The sequence below is a fragment of the Melanerpes formicivorus genome, unplaced genomic scaffold (genome assembly GCF_026170545.1).
Source record: "Melanerpes formicivorus ecotype bairdi unplaced genomic scaffold, bMelFor1.0.p_v2 SCAF_2, whole genome shotgun sequence".
Lineage (NCBI taxonomy): Eukaryota > Metazoa > Chordata > Aves > Piciformes > Picidae > Melanerpes > Melanerpes formicivorus.
In genome coordinates, this window is record NW_027142354.1 from 23,790,522 (window position 1) to 23,815,645 (window position 25,124).

At 37.4% G+C, this 25,124-nt stretch overlaps 1 protein-coding gene across 2 annotated transcripts; it reads left to right on the top strand.

Annotated features, from left to right (window-relative positions):
* The first annotated feature begins 1,926 nt into the window (after positions 1-1,926).
* Positions 1,927-24,728, top strand: CEP43 (centrosomal protein 43). Of its 2 annotated transcripts, none has more exons than XM_068153074.1 (12): positions 1,927-2,082; positions 7,688-7,741; positions 9,488-9,542; positions 10,168-10,256; positions 11,844-11,999; positions 13,436-13,519; positions 16,471-16,679; positions 19,228-19,337; positions 19,914-19,982; positions 20,655-20,694; positions 21,107-21,200; positions 22,336-24,728. In XM_068153074.1, exons 1-12 carry the CDS (start codon positions 1,993-1,995, stop codon positions 22,408-22,410), a joined length of 1,125 nt encoding a protein of 374 aa, XP_068009175.1. In that variant the 5' UTR covers positions 1,927-1,992; the 3' UTR covers positions 22,411-24,728. The 2 variants fall into 2 exon arrangements, with proteins under 2 accessions (XP_068009175.1, XP_068009182.1); XM_068153081.1 differs by having other exon boundaries at positions 1,934-2,082; positions 11,865-11,999; positions 22,336-24,727.
* The last annotated feature ends 396 nt before the right edge of the window (positions 24,729-25,124 follow it).

Below are 25,124 nucleotides of genomic sequence, written 5' to 3' on the forward strand. Positions count from 1 at the left end.
CAATGTGCTGTGTTACTCTGATTAGTCCCACTGCACAATGGAAAAAAACAAATCCAGCTTTATTATTGTGTCTTAATAAGACACTTACAGTACTTTAAGCAGATGCACAAACTTTGAATGTATGTGTATTCCCACGTCCCAAATAGACATCTCATGCATGATTTTGACAGGTGAGGTTGATTTAAATTGTGCCTGTAGCGATGCCACCACATAATTTTAAGGATTTTTTTAAAATAATGCAATATTCATTTTACAGAATATTGCATTTCCCATGAAAAACAGTTTCTTCTTTCTGTGGTAACACATTTGCATTGCTGTAGAGACAGTAAAAATAATTTTGGCATATCTTTTGCAATGAGATGCAAATGTAGATTTGGGAATTATGTACATTCAAAATGGTAACATTTCCTCCAAACATGAGACAGTCTGAGATGGTACCTTGTGTGATGGATAGAAAACTGGACTATTAGAATGCTTTGCTGCCCTCTAGGTGATGAATATTTAGTTAAATAGTATTCCGGTGTTTTGCAGAGCCAGAAAGGGCTATCTGTAAACTGGATTTGAAATATTCTATATGTATTTGTGAGTAAGAAGCCACTGTTACTGAAATGCTGAAAGGAAGAGTACAAACTGGGTTAAAAACTGAATGGCTGAGCCTAGTGAGTTGGGACAAATGGAGTCAAACCCAGTTGGAGACTCATAACAAGTGATGTTCCCCAGGGCTCAGTGCTGGTGCCAGTCTTGTTTAACATCTTTGTCAATAATTTGGAGTAGGCAATTGAGTGCACCTTCAGTAAGTTTGCAGATACAAAATGAAGTGGGAATGTTGATTTGCTTGAGGGTAGAAATGCTCTACAGGGACCTGCGTATGTTTGACCAATGGACTTCAAACCCAGTGCTATATTCCTTGAGCAAGTACAGAAAGAGGCTCAGAAGTCCAGTAGGCTCCTGTCGGCTCAACAAGAAGCAGGGCAGTGTTTTGCTGATTTTGCTGTGTCTTTGGGGCACCAGTAAAGAATCAGTGCCACCTGCTGCACATTTTTGGAAATCAACCTCCAACAAGGTCCTGCTCTACCTGGGAGATATACATGCTCATGTTGAATATACGTAACTTGTGAAGTTCTTTGTCACATATTTGAGTTCTCTTCAAGAAAAAGCATAGAAAGTTCTGCATGAAAAGGAGGCCTGAAAGTAACAAGTAGTGCTGCAAATTAAGCACAACTTACAAAGCTTTGTATCTTTGTAAAGCACAATAGCGTTGGACCCTCACACACTCGTGACACACCCCAGCACTTTTAATATGCATATTATGAAATTAGGATTCTAGAAGCCATTTTAATACTCTTCAAGGCCGGGTGCCTTTGTGGGCAGTGGAGCAGACTAGCTCAGTGGTGGGGCATGCCACCAGCCTGAAATTTCCCCCTCAGAAGGCAGGGATTAAGTATTCCTTGCTGTGGGAGAGAGCTCATCTCCGGAGAGGGGAAAGGAAAAGAGATTGTTCGGTCATGAAACACGTTTTAATACTCCCTCCTTCTCCCTTCCTGAATACAGAGCAGCTATAGCTGCTGAGTGAGAGGCAGACGGAGTGTTCCCCGGGTTCAAGCGCGGCGGAAAGCAGGCGGAAGAAGGGACTAACAAGTAGTTCAAGGGGGCCGGCGGGTGGGTCACGGTGCCACTAAATGCGAAGGGCCACGCAGCTGTGCCGTTACTGCTACCCCTGCTTTAAACTTCCCGCCCGCCACTCGCGGCACTGCTAGCTGCGTTGTCGATTCGGCCCTGCAGTTTCCAGGTGCCGCCAACACGAGAGGCGTCGGGGCGTCGCAGTCCCTGCGTCTCCTTTGCAGCCAATAGTGAGGGTGGCCGCTAGCCCACCGCTTTTTCTCGTTTCCTCGGATTCGCTGCAGGGTCGGTACCTCCGCCTGTAGCGGAGACGAATCTGCTGGAATTGTCCTATCGCTAGCGCAGTTTGGGCGGTTGTCAGGGTGAAACAAGATGGCGGCCTCAGCGACGGAGGAGGACACTGAGCTGCGGGACCTGCTGGTGCAGACGCTGGAGAGCAGCGGGGTGCTCAATAAGATTAAGGTGGGAGGAAGGAGAGCTTCTTATTAGTGCACACGTTACCCAACAGAGAGAGGAGAGCGTTGGCTGGCTCCGGTTAACAGCCCTGCGGGGGCTAATTTTTCACGGGCTTCGTACTCTCTTGCTGCTGCTAGTGTTACTGGCTTGGGCCCTCTCGGCGTCACGGCCTGGAGCTGGATTTTTCTCTCCCCGTGGTGCTCTCCGGCCGCTCGGCCTGGGGCTCGGTGGGGAGCGGGGTCCAGCTCCTGCCGCGCCTCACAAAGCTAGTACATGCTTGACGCGGAGGCGAGTGCCCGAGGCCTGGCCGCTGTATGAGGTCTGCCCGGCGACCGCAGGAGTTTCGAGATCATCTAGGAGGGGAGAGAGAGTGGAGCTTTCGGTCGCTGCAGGAAGCCCTACACCCAGTTGTGCAGGTTTGCCCTTGTAGATGCTCTGTGGCCGCAAGAGCTCTTTCATCTACCAGGCCCTCTGGAAGCGTGCAGACCCCGGGTGGTGTGGGGTAAGATGCATAGTTTCTCTACTTCGGTACGTAAAGGCCCTGTTGATGATTGCAAACAGGAGTTCTTGAAGGTGACAGTTTAAACATTGTTCTTGTTGAGCGTTGGTTGCTTGAGCTGTGTCTTGGAGGCTTGCCAAACCTGGAAATTCTCCGGCGATGCTGCCTGCTTACAAGGGACAAATAATGCTATGCTAAGAAAATATATGGAAGGTAGTGTTGTAGTGGAGTATTCTAAGACTAATGTCGCATGAGCTTATATCAGCAGAAGGGATGTGAATATTTGTTTCACGAATTCTTGTTCAAGTAAGAAGCTTCCAGCATTTTTTCCTGTAAAGAGCTATACACATACAGAACTTCGTGTACTTTGAAGTCCACTAGATTTTAGGCTAGTTGTCACACTTTTAATCAGAATAGTGTTATTAATAAAACTGTGTTCTTGCATTTCAAATGGATAATCCTTATGTAAACTTCAAAAGTAGATGAAGATTCTTGCTCATGTAACTGTATGTTGAGTAGAGAGACCTTTTACTAGCTATGTTGCCAAGTAGGCCTTTTGAGCCACCTCTTAATCTCTCATGCAGGGTTAACCAGTAAAAGTATGATGATTTAAAAAAAACCAAACAAAACTGCCTGGTAATTTTTTAGTTAGGTCATATGGAATGTAATATGAAAGTTTTTGTACAGTGGTTGCCAGTTCCTTGACTTTTGGGCAAAAATATTTGTCTTCGCCCCTATAGTATAATGCTGGAAGTACTATCAAATTACTTACAATAATACAAATTGCATACTACTTGCCAGGTTATGTTTCTTTTTAATACTTGGAGTTACTGGTAAGTAATTAGTATACTTATGGTTAAGGCTACTCATTTTAGGAATTCATGGTGGTTTTTCTTAGCTATAAACCTTACCTAGCACACAAGCTTGAATGTTGATTGATAATATTAATGACTTACACAATTTGTTTTGATAGTACCCTACCAAAAGCCTATTGTCTTCCAGAAGAATTAAGGTTGAACAAGTCCTCTTGAATTGTCATATTTTAAATTAAATTGGATTATATCATGTATTAAAAAATACCCAATGGTTGTCCTTTCATTAAAATAAACAGTTGTGTCAGTGTTTTATGTGGTAGAAATGAATGAACTTTTACATATTAACAAAACAGTTGTTTGTTTTATACTTCAGAATCACCACAGACCACTTTTCAAAGTGGATGAGGCTAGAAAGCTAACTACAGTAATGTATTGAGATTTATTGAAGTAGATATTAAAAATATATGATCAATGCATAGGTGAATTGGTATGAAGAACTAGAGATAAAGCCAGCTGTGGAAGAACTGGAAGTCAAGTGGGGTTATTTCAGTGGATAGAATGTATCTGGTTGTTAGCTAATACATTTTATAACGTGTATGCCTAATTTTTAGAAATAAACTTATGGTGATGCCTATGTTCTCTAGTATAACATTATAAAATTATGTATGACCATTTTGTTGTGTTTGTTTCTTAATTACTTTCTTAGGCACACTGGTGTTAATGTTAATTATTTAGCTAAAACAGTGTTAGTTGTATGACATTTTAAGAAGTTTGTCCTGAGTTTTCTTAAGAGTTTGAGCACTGGAGCATTTCATGAAGCTATATTGTGAAAACTGGAAGATGTGTAAATATATTTGACATTTGCAGTTGAGAATTTTCTGTCTTCTTTAAGCTGCAGTATGCATATATATATATGAAATTTGTTAATCATTGGTATTAATCTGGTGGATAAAACTGCTTTCTAATGAATTCTGTAAACATCCAGAATATAACTGGATGTTTCTACATCAGTGAAAATTATCATGGATATTGTATAATGCATGATGTACAAATAGAGATGTCCTGTCTTGAGGGGAATGTGGTCTTTCTCCCTCATAGCAAAGCTGTCATCAGAGCAAGAAGAGCTATTATTCCTTTGTGTTCCTTTGTTATGTTGTTTTGGTTTGTACCTTTTAATCTCTTTGTGGGAAAATAAGTTTATGCTACCTGAATTTTGCACCTTCTCTGGAACTTGTTGCTACGAATATGAGGGGAGTTAGCATCGCTAGCATCATAAGACTGGTAATGTTTCTGGGCAGCTGGTATCATTCTTACTAATTTGCTAGACAGCTGAGGTACTGGAAAATAGCTAAGATCAGTGAAACCAAATTAATGTCTTAATCACATGAGGAGTCTGATGAAAATACTTAAACAGAAGGGAAGGGGTGCTTCCACAGGATGAGAAAGAAACCTGTGGGTTTTGTGGATGCAAGAATGATGTCTAGCACTATTGGCACAACCCTATTTTATTGAAGACTTAGGAAGAATATGAGTGGGGAAGATGAGTATCAGCTTTGGCCTGCTTTACTACTAGACTACGAATAAAATATATATTCTTCCAAATGTATTTGGCTTATGCTGAAAATGCTGATGGGACGAGGAAGTGTGGAATAAGGGGATGTCATAAGCAGAGGGTAACAATATATGAAGCACAGATTGGGCTGGTGCTAAAGGATTCTATGCCAAAGACAAGTGCAAAACATTCACACTTTTTTATTTGTTTTTAAAAGGGTGTGAGAGGAGAACACTGAGTAAATAGATTGATCTATGCATGTATATGTCTCCATATCTGCTGGTGGGAAAACCCTGTAAGACATTTTCCTTCCTCCTGTGTAATTGGATTAATCTTGTATTAGGGTGATTTTTCTCCTTTGGTCTCAGCTTTGTTATTGTTCTTTTTTACTTTCTTCCTTATGAATCTGAGACTTGCTGCTTTAGCCTCACACAGCTTAAAATGCGTGGTTCCATGTCTAAATTTGAGATAATGTTTGAGAATATCTTGCTAGAATATGAGCAGTTCCCATCCCAAAGGACTAAGGTCAGTGTATTGAAATAGTGTAAACCCCCCTTGTGCAGACAGTACAGGAGTACTTAACTTCAAACTTACTGTAATGCTTATAGTATTGAAAGACTGGAGAGCTGCTTATCTGTGGAAAGGCTGTAGGCTGATATTCTAGATCATGCAGGTAAACCAAAGGGAGAGGTAGGAAGTACTGGTGCTGTTACCTTCTAGTGATGAAGTCTTGACCTTAAAAAATTAGTTGGGCACTAAAGGAAATTAAAGTGAACCTGCTATTAAAGGGGTATAGCAACACCTGGGAGAAATCAACACTGTGACATTAAACAAATGAGAATAGGAAAAAAGGCACCTCAGCCCATTTTTAAAAGCCCCTGTGTTGCACATAGAGGAGTGGAATAGGCAATCACAATTATGTGAAAAGTAGAGACAATTGTGATCCAGACCCTTATGAGAGATACCCATGTGTAATGAACGATGTCTTTTATTTTGAACAGTTGTAATATCCACTGTTTCATGAATGCTTTGCTTTTCTTGTCATTTTATTTAAATGTAGTTGGGTTCTCTGGCATCAGTGGAAAAGAAAGTCAGCCTTGCAACACTTGAAATTTGTCATAGTGATGTAAGGCTAAATTTGCAAGTTATTAGCTGTTGGTCAGAAAGTTAAATGTAAACTGATTTTGTAGGAATAATATTTAATGGGTTTTTAGAGAAATTTCTGATTGAATGCTGTGTACCAGCATATGAAAAAAAATTATGTAACTGCAGTGTCAGTATACAGTTGTAAGCATTTTACACTTCTTTTGATGGTTATCTTTATCATTTTTTTGCATTTACTTTTTGTCCTTTAAAAAGGTATCCAGTGAGGGTTTTTCCAGTGGGAGAGAGCAGTTACAGGGTAATCTGTGTTTAGTTACCTTCTGTAATATATATAAGAAATCCAGAGAAGGGCAATGAGAATGATCAGAGAACTGGTAGACCTGCCATACGAGGAAAGGCTGAGACAACTGGGTTTGTTCAGCCTTGAGAAGAGAAGGCTTAGGGGATACCTTATTACCACATACAGTACATAAAGAGTGGCTAGCAGGACAATGGAGACTCCCTTTTTACAAGGAGTTACGTGGGAAAGAGAAGGGGTAGTGGGCACAAGTTACTGCTGGGGAGATTCTGATTGGAATCCAGAAGAAAATTTTTCGCGAACCGTGAGACATTGGACTAATCTCCCAGGGGAAATGGTGGATTCCCCTTGCATTGGTCAGTTTTAAGACTCAACTTGGCAGGGTGTTGGGCCATCTCTAAACTACCCCTAGAGAGGTTGGATCGGATGATCCTTGGGGTCTCTTCTGACCTGGCATTTTGTGGTTCATATTGTTCCTATTCTTAGGTAAGTCAGTTCTTGAAAACTTGCTTCCTGTTTGCTATTGAGGGTAGCATACAAAGTAGCCCTGCCTTTTATTACTACAGTGCTACCTGCTGGATATTTAAAAAAATACCAGATCGAGAATTGACTGAAGTAGCAAAGTGCTTCATCAAATTATGTTGTCTACTTGATGTGTTCAATGAAGGAATTAGAGAAACTGTAGTGTTGGAAAAAAAAAAACCAAAACCAGAAAAAGTAGGCAAGGCTTAAGCTTAAATATCGAAAATAGTCCTTACAATTCTGATGCTTTATATTAAGATAGTCAAAATCAGTTAGGTAAAACCTTGCTACAGGAGTATTTGAATGACTGGAATCATGCTCTCTTTTCCTTGAGAAATTTCTTTGTAATCTGATAAGATATCATAGGAATTTTTATATCTCGACACTAGCTTTTAAAAATGTTATTATCCCTAGCTATTTGTTCATATTTCCTGACTGCATTGTAAGTAAAGGGTAGGTGTTGCAAAGCTGCCTGCTGGAGCTGGATTTTTAACTCTTAAGAACAAACTACTAGGAGATAATGTAAGTAATTTGGAATATACTGTGTATAGTTTAGGAAGTCTTATATTGGATCCTGTTGTACTCCCTCCCTTCCTACCTTGTTCTCAAACTGAAACCTCTCAGCCTCAAATTGCATTGCCTGTAATCTCAAGGTCTTGATTGCATTAATGTAGATTGCAAAGGATGCCAAGATGCCTGAGGAGAAAAACAAAATAGTGTTAAGCCTCTTCCTGGCTCTTTGCATTGTTTGCATGGGGAAAACAGTGCTTGTAAAAATGCTGTTTTTCTTCTAATCTTTTTTGTGTGTTTTCCTTTGGCAGGCAGAGTTGCGAGCAGCTGTATTTTTGGCATTAGAAGAACAAGAGAAAGTAGAGGTGAGCAAATGTATTTAATACCTTTAATACTTTCTGTTTGTGAAATGTAATGAGAAAATTTTGTATTACTGCGTAGGAGCATGATGCTTAAAGAACATGAAGCGGGACTATCAGGATGTTTCCTGATATTTAGAAACAGGAATTGTTACATAGTCTTGTGAAACTGTAAGTTTAAGTACCTCTGCTAGTTTTATACTGCTTCTGTCTGATTAACAAGAGTAACTAGGTATCTTTCTCATCAAATACTTTTTTTTTTTTAATATGTGTTAAATCTAGTTGACCAAGATTTTATCAAATTGATATTCTAAATTTCAAAAGTTGTTATTCCATAGGAGTCTTTGACAAGCTTATTACAAAAGCAGTTAAATATGCAGGAACCTGTCAAGTATACATGCTTTTGTTATTCCTCATAAGGATGTTCTAGGCTTACTGTAGAGGATGTGCTTATATTTAAGGAGGGATTCTGAATTAAGAGAGAGGCTAAGTGCTGATACCTTGACAATACAAGAATATTAAGGGTACATGATGTTACCATGATTAAGTAACAATACTACTGTGGTATGCAGATGCTAGTTTTGTGATCTATTCCGATGGCATTGCCACATGATGTGATTTTTCCTACAACTAGATAGGAGAGAGTGCTCTATGTCCAGGCTGTCTGTTTCAAAAGAGGGGAATGGATAACTGTCCTGCTCCTCTACTGGTTACATGGTTGTCATCTTTCTGGAAAACTGCAAAACTGAAACAGACATTATTGTGATGTTAGTAAGTATTATATTAGTAGTTATTCTATGGTATGAGATTCCATGTTCCAGAAATGTAACATAAAACTACTGAAGACATAGCAGCAGAACAGTGAAATCTTTTATGAAAAGCTTCAGCATAATATAGAGTATTCAGAGAACAACCTCCTAGACTTATCTATAGTGTCATACCGATGAAGAGAGAATTGCTACAGTTGATCTCAGCTCACCTTTTTTGCCCCAGGGCTTAAATGTGTCATAATGTTTAAATTTTACATTATGGAGAAATATATTGACAGTTACCACTACTCTGAATTCCTGCATCTTAAGTAACATACATGTCTGGGTTTTGTGAAGTACTTTCTTGCGTTAGCATTTATGACTATAGTGATAAATAGCTATAACACATCTTTAAGTTAGATTTTTACTCAGGGTATTTTGATATGTTATGAATGGTATACAGAATTTGGTTTGAAAAATCCCACAATAATTTTGATAAACCCAAACAGAGTTAAACAGGGCAAGTCTAACAAGGAAGAAAATAATTTAATTACATTTAATTACTAGACTAGTTTTGACCTGTGAACCACTAGTTAGAATGGTCCACACATTGTCTCGATGATTTATAAATTCCTATTTTTTCAAAAAGGGGGACTGAATTTCCTTAAATCTTGACACTAAATTAGAGGAGCAACTTGGGAAATTAACTACTTAACATTTTAAGCATTAAGTAAATAGAAATCAGTATGCAGTTAAAAACCTTAGTGAAATTACCTCTGTAGCTTTTATAACAGAAAGGCAGAGACAATTTTAATTTCCCCAAATATGTATGACTCTCAGCTACTACTTGTAGGTAGTACAATTAATACAAAGGTAGGTTTTGAAATAGTGGATTACATGATTGTGGAACAGTGTACAGCAGAACACCAACTTGCTCTGGTTTTTAGTATCTTGCTAGTACAAGAATGATGTTATTTACTGTTTGGTTTTTGCGTTTTGACAGAACAAAACACCACTGGTCAATGAAAGTTTGAGAAGCTTTTTAGGTACAAAAGATGGTAAGTACTTTGTTTAGTATACTTTTCAAAATAATACAAATAGCAAACAAAGGATTAGCTCTTAGAATAATTGATTAATAATGCAGTCTTTGTGACTTAAAGGATGCTTTTGTTCCAGCCAAATAGTTATTGTTCATTCAGAACAGAATTCCATCTATAATTTTTGAAGTTAGTATTGCTGAAGTTTTATTTTTAACTGAAGTGACAAATGCATTTAAATTAATATTTCATGATGAGTAATGATTATGCTATCTCATAGCTGTTCTAGACAAACAGAAATAGTAATCAGGGAACACTTGATGTAGTAGTGAATGCACACGAGAGAAATGTCAAAATTATGTCTTTAAAAGAGCTGAACAGTTAAAAGAAAATACACCTGAATTTTGTAAGCATTATGTATTTATGTTTCTGCAGTATTGCTGACTTAATTTTGATACAATGGCTCAGTTTCAGATTGGGGAACTGGTATATTAGCTATGTGGTAGTAGCTTGGTAAATGTCTAAATTATGTTTGTCGGCATGTTGAATCAGTGTAGATGTTCATACTGAAGCTATGTTAATGTTAAGACTTTGAAGTCAGATTTGTTTCTGTCTGGTATATTCATACTCTTCTTTTTCTTTGTAGGCCGCTTGGTTGCAGGTCTTGTTGCAGAATTTCTGCGATTTTTCAATCTTGATTTTACATTGGCTGTTTTTCAGCCTGAATCAAGCACAGTAAGATATACTGGTTTTGTTTGTATGCTATGCTGATTGTTTGGAGTGCATGGCAGTGAATGCAGAAACTATACGAGATTTAAGCCACTTGCTAGTGTTTATTGTAAATTTTTTTTTAAATATATTTAATCTGTAAAAGGTAGTTAATGCCATAAAGACATATTCCAGGAAAATGTGCTGATATGAGTACTTCCTTTGTCAAAAGTCACTGGATAATTCAAAATTAACATATATTTTCACAAAGTTAATAGCTTTTGTGAAATCGTAACAGGATATGCAGCACAATATTCCTGCAATGCTCATGTAGCCCAACCAATTGCTTTTAGATTTTTTTTTTTTTATACTGACTGAGAGGGCTTTCATCACATTTCTACTTTATTTATTTTTATGATCTGAAGGTTTACAATACTAAATTTGGGGTTGAAACAGCCCACTTATCTGAAGAATTTCTTGTTGTATCTCAAATACTAATTTTTATTGTTAATGTCAGTTTAAATAGTTAATAAACTAAAAATCTAACTTTTTTAAATCCAGTGATTGAATTCTGTTTTTTAGAAGTTTGTGCTTCTTTTCAGGGGTTTAATCAGAGTCCCATACACTTTTGCCCTTTGCCAAATATCCGTAGCTGCATTTATTGCACTGGGACACATTGGTACAAAGATTCGTTTTCATGCTACCAAGTAGGAATAGTCATGCTTTTTGCCATGTTGCCACTCACTCCTGGAAGCAGTGCTTCATTCTTGTTGTAAAGGCATCTCATGCTCTTTGAAACACCCCTTCCTTTTTCCAGTAAATGTGTCTTTCTCACCTGTTTCAGTGGGTATATGAAACCTGGCCAAAGTCAAGAAGGTTGGCCAAGACTGTTGTGTATAGTGGTGAAAGATTTTAAGATATTTTTTTTTTTTTGTCACCCCTATCAGCCCCTGTCTCTGAGCAGTATGTTGTATTGTCTTTGTTCTCCATGTTTCAGGATGCTTGAGTAATGGTGGTTTGCTTCAGTGTTTGTTTGATGTTTTGAGGGGAAATGTCTCTAAATAATAGTGAGGGTTCAAATGACCTGATGTCCTTTGCAGTGTTGCCATTCTGAGGTTATTCAAACAAAGCCATGTTGGCTATAATTTGCTATAATGTGAAGTTCAGTTTTTTAAAAGTGTATTTTTCCTGTAACCTTTTTTAATTGATCTTGAACTAATTTCATCCCTGTTTCTGTCCAAAACCATGGGTTTTTAAAGTTAAACAGGAATTGAAAGAAAGTATTGATCTATGCTGATGTACTTCTATGTGTGCAGAAATGGAAACTCTCCATCTATATGATTTTGCTGAAACCACTGGTTAGGTGTCCTAGGTGCCTCTTTTAAATGCAGTAGGCTAAAGTAACCTGACCATATAAATCTTTAAATCCTGAAGCCTGCTAATGATGAATACTTGCATGTTTAAAGCAACTTTGGATGGCCTGTGTTCAGGTACAGATCACAAATAAACATTACAATGCAATTACTATCATTACTTTACTCCATATGCAGTAATCTTAATTAATCACTCTCTGGTTAAAATATGGCTGTGTTAAATATGACTGAAAAGCTTTAGTTTTATTTTTTTTGTCCTCAGCTAAATGGCCTTGATGGTCGAGAAAACTTAGCTCGAGATTTGGGTATTATAGAAGCCGAAGGTACTGTAGGTGGTCCCTTGTTGTTGGAGGTTGTCAGAAAGTGTCAACAGAAAAAGATTTCAGGCAGTGGAGAAGTAAGTACTGTTAAAATAACATCTTTATTTGTAATTTTCTATTAATTTTAATTATTAATGATGAAAAAACCCTGGAATTGAGAACACTTGGCTATTGTAGTATTATGCTGGTTTAAGTCTTTGTTATCACAGTATACTAGAGGTTAGAAGGGACTTCAAGAGATCATTTGGTCCAACCCCCCTGCCAAAGCAGGGTCACTTAGGGTAGTCTGCACAGTAATGTATCCAGGTGGGTTTTGAAAGTCTCCAGAGAAGGAGATTCCACAACCTCCCTGGGCAGCCTGTTCCAGTGCTTCATCACCCTCACTTGAAGAAGTTTCTCCTCATGTTGAGGTGAAATCTTCTATGTTTAATCTTGAACCTGTTATTCCTTGTCTTATTACTGTGCACCACTGAAAGGAGCTTGGCCCCATCCACTCGACACCCACCCCTCAGATATTTATACACATTGATCAGATCCTGTCTCAGTCTTCTCAAGACTAAATAGCCCCAGGGATCTCAGTCTCCCTTCATAGGGAAGATGCTCAAGTCCCCTAATCATCCTTGTGCTGGACTCTCTCCAGCAGTTCTCTGTCTTTCTTGAACTGGGGAGCCCAAAACTCAACACAGTATTCCAGATGTGGTCTCACCAGAGCAGAGTAGAGAGGTAGAAGAACTTCCCTAAACCTGCTGGAAATACTTTTCTTGATACATCCTAGCATACCATTGACTGTATTGGCCACAAGGGCACATTGTTGTTCCATAGAGAACTTGCTGTCCACGAGCACTCCAGGGTCTTTCTCTGTGGAGCTGCTTTCCAGCAGGGCAGCCCCTAACCTGTACTGGTGCATGTTATTATTAAATTACTAGAAAATAATAGTGAAAGATTAAGATTACAACTTTTCTATTCTTTTTAATGCTACCCTAAATACTCGTTACTATTATTCTGCTACAACATAGTAATACACAGTGAACTCATATAAATGACACACAACATTATCTAATTTATAGTGGTTTGATAATACTTAGCTGTACTTATTTTCTTTGTCATATTTCTAATTTTAATATGACCTGCAAAGCCTAGAATTGGTTTTGTTAAAAACTTTATTCTGAAAGCATATGTATTTAAAACTAAATATATGAAAGTATTGAGCTATCTGAAGGCCATGACAGTAAACTTTTAATGGAGCATGTAATTAAGTTGTTAAATGAAATCCAGCCAATGGTATTTGATTAGTGTGTGTTGTGACTGTGGCTTGAAAGAAAATTCTCTGCGTTCAAGATGCATTCAGAATCCTAATGAAAGCTTAAATTCAGAAGTAGTTTTCATAGGCTTCCTAACATAGCATCGTGTTGTCACAGTTTGCATACTGTGTAAGTAACAATGCTAGCCTTGTTTCTGGTTGGATAACAACATTCAATGTATTTTTAGCAAGTGTTTATGTGAAACTTCCTAGGTGGCTCCAATTCTAAGTGATTGCCTGTGCCCTACATCAAAATCATCTGATGAAAGATCAAGTACACATCCTATACCAAATAAGGTAAGATTGTTTACATATAATATGAAGCTTACATAAGAGTTACAAAACTGCAGATATGATGGCATTCACTTAGAATGTCTGCAAAAGCCTGTATCTTTCCACCTGGGCAGGAGACAGCACATACAGAGTCTCTGTGAGACCTGTGCAGACTGGAACTTACTTATTTGCTCATCAAGGAGATCACTGGTGCTTGGCATTGATAAGCTGTTAGGATACAACTGTCTTTGTGTTGGGACCTGTGGCGGCTTTTCTGTGTTTTCCTGTTAGCATAAAATCTATAGCCTCTAATACTTTTACATTTGACCAGAACCAATCAGTGAGTTGAGAATTATGGGGAAGTGTAGGGTATAAAAAGGGCATGATCAGTTAAGCCTCTCTTCCACAAGAAACCAGCTACCCACTACACCCAGTTAAAGCAAAACAACAACAAAACCCAAATCAACCGAAAAACCCACAAATCCATACAAGCAAAAACCCCAGCTAGTTATTTCAAAATTACTGGCAGTAATTTAGTAATGAAAACTGAGAAATGTAATGTTTCATGGATTTTATTGTTAAGGAGAGGTAGTAATAAGGCTAAAAGCAAGTAAAATGACAGCTCAGTTTGAATCATCTTAATTTTATTGCAGTTCTTTGTTTTCCCCATGCAAAACCACAATGTAATTTTGAAAACCAAACTCCATTTCAGGATTGGTATTGTTTTCCAGAAGTGATACTGTGTTGCAGTCCATTGTATTCCTTTTTGTTGAGCTTGCCAGAATTCCTTTCCAGGCTGCAATTGACTATTTAGATATACTAGTTCATAGATGCAAAGCTTCTCCTATTGACTGACTTCAGGTTAATGATTATGTTTGGGATTGGGCCAGCCACGAATGGTGTTGGGTTTTTTTTCAGTGTTGATACTTAATCTGCAATAAGTATATGGACATGAGAAAGTGCTTCTAGAATTTATTCTAAAATTTTAGAGAGTCTACCAGATAGGAATATTTAATTCTGAACCAGAAGTATTGAACTGTGGTAAATTATAATTTATTGAACTGTATTTCCTTATTTTTTTTAAGGAGAGTTTTGTGCATTGTCAGAACACCATAGTTAAGAGTTGAATACTTATGGCATGCAGCAGCAGGCAAGGTCGTGATAAGAACATTTGCATTTACTCTTTCTGATGGGATGAAGTTGCAAGTAGAATGTAATTTCCAACAAGTTGGAATTTATGATCAGGCTTTTTATATTCTTTGTACACATCATCTGTGACAAGTAAGTCATAATTCCATTGCAATAGGAGATAAGCGTTTCCAGAACATGCTCACTTTTGATACTCTATTGCTGAATCCTCTGTGAAAGTATATTTACTTCAGAAACAGGAGAATACTGGTTTCTGGGTGGATGTTAACTCATGGAAATAGTAACAGCTGTTGGTTGGACTGCATGCTCCTTTAAGAATAAGTAGTGGATATCTTAATGTGACCACCATTCTTGGATGTATTTTTTTCTTGGTTCTCTCTTTAACAAAGGCAGGATGGGAGTATAATCTGTGCAGCATATTTGGAATTAAAATAATGCAGGAGGAGAGAATTTTATCCAGTCTCCACTGGAGTAAGGTTGAAGTAACCTGAACAGTCTAGACTTTCTGACTGAAGCTTGAGAGCCTCTGCTGGTTTTTTGACAAACCTGTGACGTGAACGCTCTCTGTGACTTGGCAACATATATGTAACGTAGAAGGGAGTATGCTCGGAGAGACCAAGACCCCAGCTCTTGGCAGCAGTAAACAATTACACTTGTTTAAGTGCAAGTGTGAAACTACACTTTAACGTAAGCACCATTGGCCTGAAACCTAAGGTAGATATGTTGCTCTTTAAACCCTTAGCCATGGTTAACCTGTCACTATAATTTGGAAGTAGTTACTTCACTTCAGCAAAACTTCACAATTTATAAATTCAAATAAAAACCAGCTGTTGTGCTTGTAGTTTCTTGGATGAGATAGCAGCTCAGGGCCTGGAACAGAAAAGTAGCTGTAACTCCCCTTTTACTCCAGTCAGAGTATCACTAAGCTCTTAGTTTTCAACTGGGATAGAAAATCAAAATACTATTGTTACTACTGCTTACAGGTATAAATGCTTTTTCTTACCCTAGAAGAGCTGCTACCAGTAATTAAATGTGGTTCTGTGAATGAGAGAACATGATGGGAATCAGCTAAGGTTTTTAAAAGCAGGCCTGTAGTAATATCTGGACCAAGAAATTTTGCAAAGATGCTACATGTGTTACTTGATAATAAAGTTAGCATATGGAATAGTCCTTACGTGCTCAAGTATCTGTAGGACTGAGACCTAAGCATGATACAAGGACTGGATATTGTGTGCTTTTGAAGTATTGCATTTGTGTTGTTTTTGGTTTTAGTATTTGGAAGGAGTAAGTGTCATTATCTGCAGTTGTCTTCTGCTTGCTGCTTTAAAACCTAATGTATTGCAGAGATTGTCATTTAATGTAGAAGGTAGAGCAATTTGCATGGGTTTCTGATTTCTTTTGAAGACAATGGCTGTAACTAGCAATGTCTGTTTATAAGCAAGTTGCAAAATAACACTAGTTAAGTGTCATGTAAATTTCAGACTGTACAGCAAACAAATTCCTCTGTATTCAAAGCTGGAAGATAACAATCTGTAGATTTCTGCATCTGATGACCAATATCCTTTAAAATTGATTGTTTTTATAACAGATGATAGAGGCAGCAAAGCAGTGCAGAGGGTGGGACAAAATTTTTAATGGTAGTAGCAATAAATCTCTAAAGTATAGACCAACCTATTTTTTTCCTCATGTGATTCCTGATGAAGCTAATGAATTCCTGAGAAGTATTAATAAATTTGAGCTGTATGTTATATATTTTTATTACCACTTAGAGTATTATAAGAAATACTTACTCCTTTCTGTGAGGACTTCTGTTGTTATCTTTTAAGGCTGCTGAAACCACACAAAGCGATACAAGTGTCTCTTCAGGGGAAGCAAGCAAAAGCAGCATTCATTTTATGCCTAATGAAACAAAGCTAGATTCTCAACTGGAAAACAGAGACTCAAATACCAAAGATACAGGTGTGGATGAAGATGATGCAGCGGGAGATTCTTTTTTTGATGATCCTATACCTAAACCAGAAAGAACTTATGGCTGGTAAGTAACTTAGATGTTCTGTTTGATGTAGGTGTATTTTGTCCTCAGTATGGTTGCAGACCCTGGAGAGCTGCCTGATGTTTGATTATTTGCACTCATAAATGTGTTTAAATCTGTTTTGTGTCATTTTGTTTCTAAAATGTGCATTTACGTGATTCTATTCTTGAAAATGCACAGTGACATCTGAAATCTCTTGGATTTACCGTGGGTGGGAAAAAAGGTATTACTATATAGTCTGACACCCTAAAGTATCCCCAGCCTATTTCCTTGGTGAAATGAATATGTACGAGATGCGGCTATCCACTTTTTCTTGCAGCAGAACTGCAATAGTGATCAGTACCAAAGCAAGCAGTGACTGATTGCAGTTTCCATATGGTTTTAAGGAGTACAAAAATATGTTGAACTGGCTCCATAAACTGAGAACAAGGAAACTTTTCTCAAAGCTGAGGGTTTCCTCCTCACATTGCAGTGCCTTTTGTGTGCAGTTCAGTTTTTAATTGAAGTGTTATTTCTGCACATGCCAATTTTGCAGATGCTTCTGAGGCACTTTTTAAATTTTCCTCTAGAGTTCAATTACTGAAAAATACTATTTGAAACAAGAACTAGTGACTGAACTGTACAGCAGCTTTATGAAACTGAAAAGACCATCTTTGTGGTGTCATGTATTGTATTTGTGAGAAATACTGCAAGATCATTTCCTGGTGTTCTGCTGTACTTGAGCAATTGGAGAAATACCTGATCTCAGTAGAGGTTAGAAGTTGCAGAATCATTTGTGAGAACAGTAGTTCCCCTCATGTTGGCTTTTGATGTCCATAATAGCTGGAACAACAATTTTTTTTTGTATTATCACTACACTATGCTTGCTTACACAGGCTTGCTCTGGTACTGCACAAAGCAATCATGCCAAGTAAACCAGGTCTCTTTCTAGCAAATTAATGGACTCTTTTAGAAAGATTGTTTAAAAAAACAGTTTTCAGGAGATGTGTTTAGTTGGAGGTGTCTTCCCCCCCTGCAAAGAGCAGTGATATTTATTTTTTGTTCCCCCTGGAAAATACTGTGTGTTTAAAAATAACCTTTCTATAAAATTTTCTCATTGGAAATCTCAAGATTTAAAACTACTTGTTCCTTCTTACTCAAGAGTTCATTTAACTAGCCTTTTAACTGAAGTCTAACTATCAATAGCAGTTGGTTGTGTTGCCTTAAAATAGGTTTCAGTGATAAATTGTAAAAACTGGAAAAACTTCTGGGTAATAATACTTAGTAATTTCTTACTGTTTAAGTGCTTTCATATGACAAGGAAAATTCAATTTGAAGTTGAGTAAACTAGACTTTTTTTTCCAAGAAAAAGACTCTGTTATTCAGTAAAATAAAGATAGTTGGTTTTATTTTTTCCTAGTAGAGAAACTCCCTACAGAAAAATATTTCCAAATTGTGTGCCTGTAGTAGTCACAGTTCATCAGGTGGTAATTTGTACGTTAGAATGCTGTAGTGATGTAAATGATAAAATAATGTTCCATAAAAAGGTTTACTGAATATATGAATAACAAATGAGATGGCAACTAACTAACTAAGCTGTCTCTGAGTCTTTCTCTTCTACCTTTCTGCCACCTCCTCTAGAGGTGAAAGGAGAAAGAACATTCTTCACGTGACATCCCTTTGTGGTATGTTGTGCTGGTGTGCTTGAGTCCTAAGTGATGAGTAAATAGGAGAGGCACTAGCATTGCTTGTGAGCTCTCAGGTCTCTGACCCAGTGTTTTTTGAAATATTTTAATATGTGATGCTGTACATTTTATTTTGGTGATATAGATGTAATTATTAACATAATAGTTGTCCTTTACTAATAGGAATGGGATCACAGTAGCAGATATTTCTGCTAAATGTTAAAATCTTGATCTCTTTTTTGGTAGTGTTTCTTTATCCTTTACTAGCAAGTAATACTTGAACTCAGCATTTTAAATACATGATCAGATTAAGTAGTTGCCAATTGAACTTTGACATGTGATGGTGAGATTGATCTTGCCTATAACTGGAAGGTTTTCATTATATGAACTGACTGCTCAGGGTTAATAGAGACATAGGATGAATAGAGACAATCTTGTAAGTGTAAAACTAATTCAAATGCTGATTTATATGTGAATCTTTCTTCTCTTGACTGCTGGGGATAATGAAAGGCCCCTTGGTAAAAACAGTGATTCTGATGAAGGTGCAGGAGCTCTGTCTGCAAAAGAAGGCAGGCAAAAGTCTGTATAGGTGAGAAAGTGGTTTTCTTACTGAATGTCTTGATGGACTTTTTGTGCCAATAAACTACCTATGATTTTTAAGATTGCAGGGTAAATAGTCCTTTCTCCTTGCTCTGCTGTAAATGTTGCTCTTCTGGTTTTATGACAATTTAGTAAATAATAGAAAGGAAAGTCACCACAAACACATTGCAGGTCTGTGGAGTACTTAATTGTTCATTGGGTTTGGGTTTGTTTGTTTTCCTTGTTGATTATTCTTGGTTAGGCTTGTAGCATTTTGGTTGGTTTTGTTTGTTCTTTTTTTTTAATAGGAAAACTGAAGCTAACAAAGCAGGAAGTCTAGCATCCCTTTCTGATGCACCACCTCTAAAAAGTGGGTTAAGCTCTCTGACTGGTGCACCTTCACTAAAGGAGTCTGATAGTAAGTTTTCACATGTCTTTGTGTTTTGGTGAATGTTGGAGATCTTCTCCATAACGTAGTGTATGATCTAGAGATTCACATGCAAATATAGTTATGTCCCACTCCTGGTTTTCTTTTGTTGTTTGGTTTTTTTTTTTTCACTGAGTAATTGCATACTGGTTTTGATATATTACGTTAGTGTTGGAACATCTTGTGTTTTGGAGCATGAAATACTCACCTACACTCGGGTTTTTGTGTGTATATAAAGCAGTTTCCAGGACTATAAAATTCTGCTGCTCAGTTTTAAACTGCAAACTTACTCCTTTGTGTTGTTACCTTGCCTTATTTGCCAAAGTTCTTTAAAGTTGGTTATTTTTCATGCCGTAAAACCTGGATCTGAATACTGCTACTTATGTTTTAAAATGTTAGCAGAGCTCAGATTTGAAAATAGTATTGTATGGTAATTGCATCAAAATTTTATTAAGTTATTGTAGAAGAACACTTGTTATAAATGGTCTATGGGTATGTTAAAGTGGAATCTTAGAGTCAGAAATCAAGTTTCTGGTGTAATTGCCTTTTTGTTTTCTTGGGTTTCAGATTTGAATAGAAACTTTGTTTTGAAAGACCTGCGGTTGGTGAATGCAAAACTGGGCTCCCTAGAACTAGGCAAGTAACTGTTAAACATGAGGAAGCTCTGGTGTTTGTAAGTACTCACCCAGCTTCTTAGAGGGATCTGAGAAACACACACACGCATTGAACCGAAGTATTCAGCTTTTATTTCTCACTGTGAAAACCGATGTCTTGTATGTGAATTACTACTTTACTTGTACAGCAAAAATGGTATTAATTCCATGCATTCATTTACTAACATCAAGTGATAAATTCTGCTGTCTAGGTTTCTAAGGAAAGGAGGTATTTATACTTGTGGAAAACAATAACCTGACAAGTCATGCTGGTATTTAGTGGCATATCTACTTGCTCTCCACACTTTTGAAGGTTGCCTTGTAAACTTTACGAGCAATATGAAGGAGATGTGATTTAAAGAATGGCAGCAGCTATGTTTTGAGAGTGAGCTGATAAGTATTTCAATTTGGTTTTCAGCAATGAAAACATGTCTAATTTCAAAGCGTTTTGTGTAAATGAGATCAAGCTTTGTGACAGAGATTAATGACAAACTTCTCTTCCTAATCTGTGTAAATAATTTAACATGCTCCCAGTTTTGCTGCCTATCAAGCCATGTATTTTGATGGAGGAATACATTCTTTTTTTGTTGTGGTTTTTATTATTTTATTTCATGAAGAGAACTTGTTTGATTTATACCTTTTAAAAATTATCTAGGAAATGGAGATGACGATGAATATGCTGACGACTTCAACAGGTAAGAGAAGGATTATTCCATAGTAGTATAGGATTTCATACATTCTAAAACTATCCATTAGCATATTTGAATATCTCTATTGCTGGAGGCTGTCAGTATTTCTGAACTCCTTTAAATTTTGATTTGCTATTGTAATAACTGTAATTAAAACCGCAAAACCAAGCAAACAAAACTCCAACAAACAAAAACCACAACAACACAAACCAACCAACAAAATAGAACCCAAAAGATCCTGCTGGCTTTGTTGCAATAGAAAGCCTTTAGTTGTTATGGGGCTTCAAATAACTTCTTATTTAAGTTGCTAGGATGTGAAATGTCAGTCAAATGTCATGTTAAAGTGAAAGTGAATGTAATATGTGCATGTTCAAAGAGAAAGTATTATTTCTACTTCCATGGTTTTCTTTCTCTTCAGTACTAGTCATCGCTCAGAAAAAAGTGATATCAGCATTGGTGAAGAAATAGATGACATCTCTGTGGGAACAGAAGAATCAAATGCCAGTGATAAAGTATGATTCTTTTTGACATTCTTGTTATTTTCACTTTTTTTAAAGCATTCTGTGAAGGAATAAGCTGTTACTATAGGTTCCTAGAATATGTGTTTAAGTTCTATTATTTATGTTCTGTGTTTTTGCACCCAGTGTTCCTGCCAAGTTAGATCCTATACCGATTTAAAAATAAACAAAACAAACTTCAACAACAACAGAAAACTACAAGAAACAAACAAAACCACAACACAAACACACCCATAATTTTTCAGTAGTACAACTCATGGTCTCTAGGCCTGTCATATGTGTCTGAGACTGGTTCACTATCCAGCAGATTAATGTCTGATCCCAGAATGTTAAGGGTTGGGAGGGACCTATAAAGTCCAACCCTCCTGCCACAGCAAGATCACCTATGTCACACAGGAATGCATCCAGATGGGTTTTGAATGTCTCCAGGGAATGAGACTCCACAACCTCTCTGGGCAGCCTGTTCGTGTTCTTTAACCCTCAGAGTGAAAAAGTTTATGTTCATGTGGAAACTCCTGTGTTTCAGCTTGCACCCATTGCCCCTTGTCCTATCATTGAACATCAGTGAGAAGAGCTTGGCATCATCCTCTTTACACTCACCCTTCACATAAATACTTGTAAACGTTAATGAGGTCACCCTTCAATCTCCTCAAAGCTAAAGAGACCTAGCTTCCTCAGCTTTGCCTCGTAAGGGAGATGTTCCATTCACTAATCATCTTTGTGGCTCTGTGCTAGACTCTTTCAAGTGGTTCCCTGAGGTCCTTCTTGAACTGAGCGGCCCAGAACTGGATACAGTACTCAAAATGTGGTCTTGCCAAGGCAGAGTAGAGGGGCAAGAGAACCTCTCAACCTGCTGGCCACACCCCTTCTAAAACACACCAGGATGCCATTGGTTTTCTTGGCCACAAGGGCACATTGCTGGCTCATGGTCATCCAATTGTCTACCAGGACTTCCAGGTCCTTTTCACAAGAACTTCTTTCCAACAGATCAGCACCCAACCTATATTTGGTACACTTGAGTATGAAATCTTAAAGAATGTGAGGCCAAAAGGATGGGATGGTATGTGAGGAACTACAAGAAATAACTGTTTCTATGATTTCTGAGTGTGCAATTTCATTTATTTTCTAGCTTGAAGTTGTCACGCAAGACCTTACCATTTCTCAGTTAAGTGATGTTGCAGATTATCTAGAAGATGTGGCATAGAATTGGACAATAAAAGTTTCATTGTGCTGGACTAGAGGACTACTGTGGACTGTTAATTTCAGACAATCACTTTTTGCTGGATGGTCCACTCCGTACTTGTGCCTTGTTTCAAAAAGACTGGTGGAGAAGGCTTTTAAATATTCTTAACAAGAACTAAATGAAATGGTGTTTTCCCATTTGAGTCTGATATCAGAATTATTTTGTTCATTTGGTTCAGCCAAACAGGAGATGGATTTTCCAAGCAGAATGTCCATTGCTGGCAGTGGGCAGAACAAAAAATCAATTGAGAAGAGAACATCTACAGAGAGTCATGTGGCTTTACAATGAACTTGCACTGTTACTGTAACAGTCTGGGTTTTTTGTGTGTTTTTGTTAAGATAACCAAAGCAAGAACCTTCAGAGGTAGTGGTTCAACTCATGCTTCTTTTAACACAATTTTGTGAAGTGCACATGTATTTATGGTAAATCTAGCCACAATACGAATTGCTCCAGACTTACTTGAAACTGCTGTTTTTCAGACTCTGCTGAAAGCTGAACTTTTTTTAAAGGCATATCAAATTGAGAGTATCTAAATTCTCAAATCTAAACTTAGCTAAATTTAGGAGTTAAATTTAGCACTAGTCTTAACTCAAAGTGTTTTGTTTGAATATGTTTGTCAGACTGTTCATGTTAAGAACTGAAGTGTTTTTATATATACTTTCATCAATGTTTTCTGTTGTTAAATCATGAAAAGTAGTTCTGTAAGGATCCACAAGTCATTCACTAAATCTTACTGGGTTTTGTTAAGTTTTTAACAATGTGGTGGTGGTTTGTGGAGCTTCTATTACAGAGGCCTCTTCATGTGCTGTAAGCTCACTTTTGTTCTTGAGAATCCTTGTTACATAAAAACGAGCACCAAAAAGCGAAACCACCAACCTTCTGGTTTTCAGATTCTGACTGCTATACAGAAATAAATGCAAAAAAAATTAAAATACTGTACTAAAGACATTATGGACACTAAGCTCTAGCTAAGAGGAAGTCCTTGTATTTTCATCATGCTTTTGCAAAACAGGATCAGGAATGGAATAATCGACACTTCTTTAACAGTGCTGTGGTACATGGCACTACTGTAATGTATAGGTCATGGACATCTGTAATATTGAAAGAAGACTTCAAAATGTGCCCTTTTGGAACGTTGTGAACACCTTTGGAAATACCCTCATAAATGAACACAATTTTTTCATTGGGATTTGTAATTCTTTTTCAGGAACACAGCCTCTCATCAGTGGTAACCACAGTGGAAATAGCATGCTAAACTAAAGCCATTGGTTATCATGTAGAGCTACTTCTAGCACTGGATGCTGACCCTTTTTTGTTTGGGTTTTTTGTTTGTTTTTTTCTTGCACTGAGCCAGCAGGCATGGAGCAGTGCTGGAAAGTTAGGCTTGTATATAAATGATGTGAGAGCTGAGAGGAAAAGTGTGCCTTTTATTTATGTGCACCCCAAAATAAACAGCAAAAAATCATCAGAATATTTACTCATGGTGTTAACTTCTAACTTGGTGCCATATTGTAGCATCGGAACACAGAGGAGAATTATTTTTTGTTTGCCCCAAAACATCAATGTGCCATAGACTTCGAATAGCATCAACGTTGAAACATATGATATGATACACCCTGTGTTAAAATTCCTTTAAGTATGGGGGAACCTGTGCCTCAAGATACTATGTATGAAAAGTTTGGTTTGGACTTTTTAATATTTTTTAAAAGAGCAGCAGCATGTCTGAAGGAAATAAAATTCCACTTGAACACCTGGGAAGAGTGACTTCTGGCATTCATTTTTAAGGTGTATGGAATAATGCAGACACAGCGTTGTTTACTTTTCTATGTGTCTTGGGAAAACATGATGTTCTATTACCTGTTGGTTGTAAGATGTGACAATTAATCATACCAAAAGAAACAACAACAAAAATTTACTTCTAATTACATTTGAAGACGTTGCCTTTTAAAATAGCTAATCAGTTATTTAAGTGTTAACATTGCTTTTGTTAACAGCAGTGTTGTTCTCTTGCCTTGGGAGTTAATTGGAGACCTTACACTTTGGCTCTAATTTTAAGAAGTTCCAAAAAAGTGGGAGATCTCCCTGCTGTTCCTCCTGTGGGCTTTTATTGAACTGTGTATAATAATCCCAAAAATTCAAATTGCAAAATAAAGCTGTTGTGCTGGCTGAGTTGTATTTTTGAGACTTCTTGAACAATAAATCTTAACAATTAGGACATTTCAGAAGCCCTGTGTGTTCTGAGGGCTTTTCTTGAGAAATATTTTTTGTTGGTTTGATTTTATTTTTTTTTTCAGTTAGTCCAGTCTACAATTGTGAGAGTGTGTGTATGCACTCAAGTTTTTTCTGAGCCCATATGTCACTGCAATTCCTGATGAAGAGATCTGCTTGGAAAAACAGAATCTACCTGATAAAGATGATTGTCTTTGACAGGTGAAGAGTTAAACTAAGTTTGTTGGGTAGGGAGACCAAAGCCTGCTGGGAGCTGAAGGGATCATACACAGGGAGAGAGGGAGGGGCACATCTCAGTGCAAGAAATCAAGGTGACTGGGATCATCTGAGATTGCACACCTGTTCATAGAAAACAACAATAAATGGGAGTAAGGGGAAGTCTGGGCAAATCTGTGCCATCTGGAATGTTAGGAACATGGTGGAATAGCTTACACAGCTGAAATGCT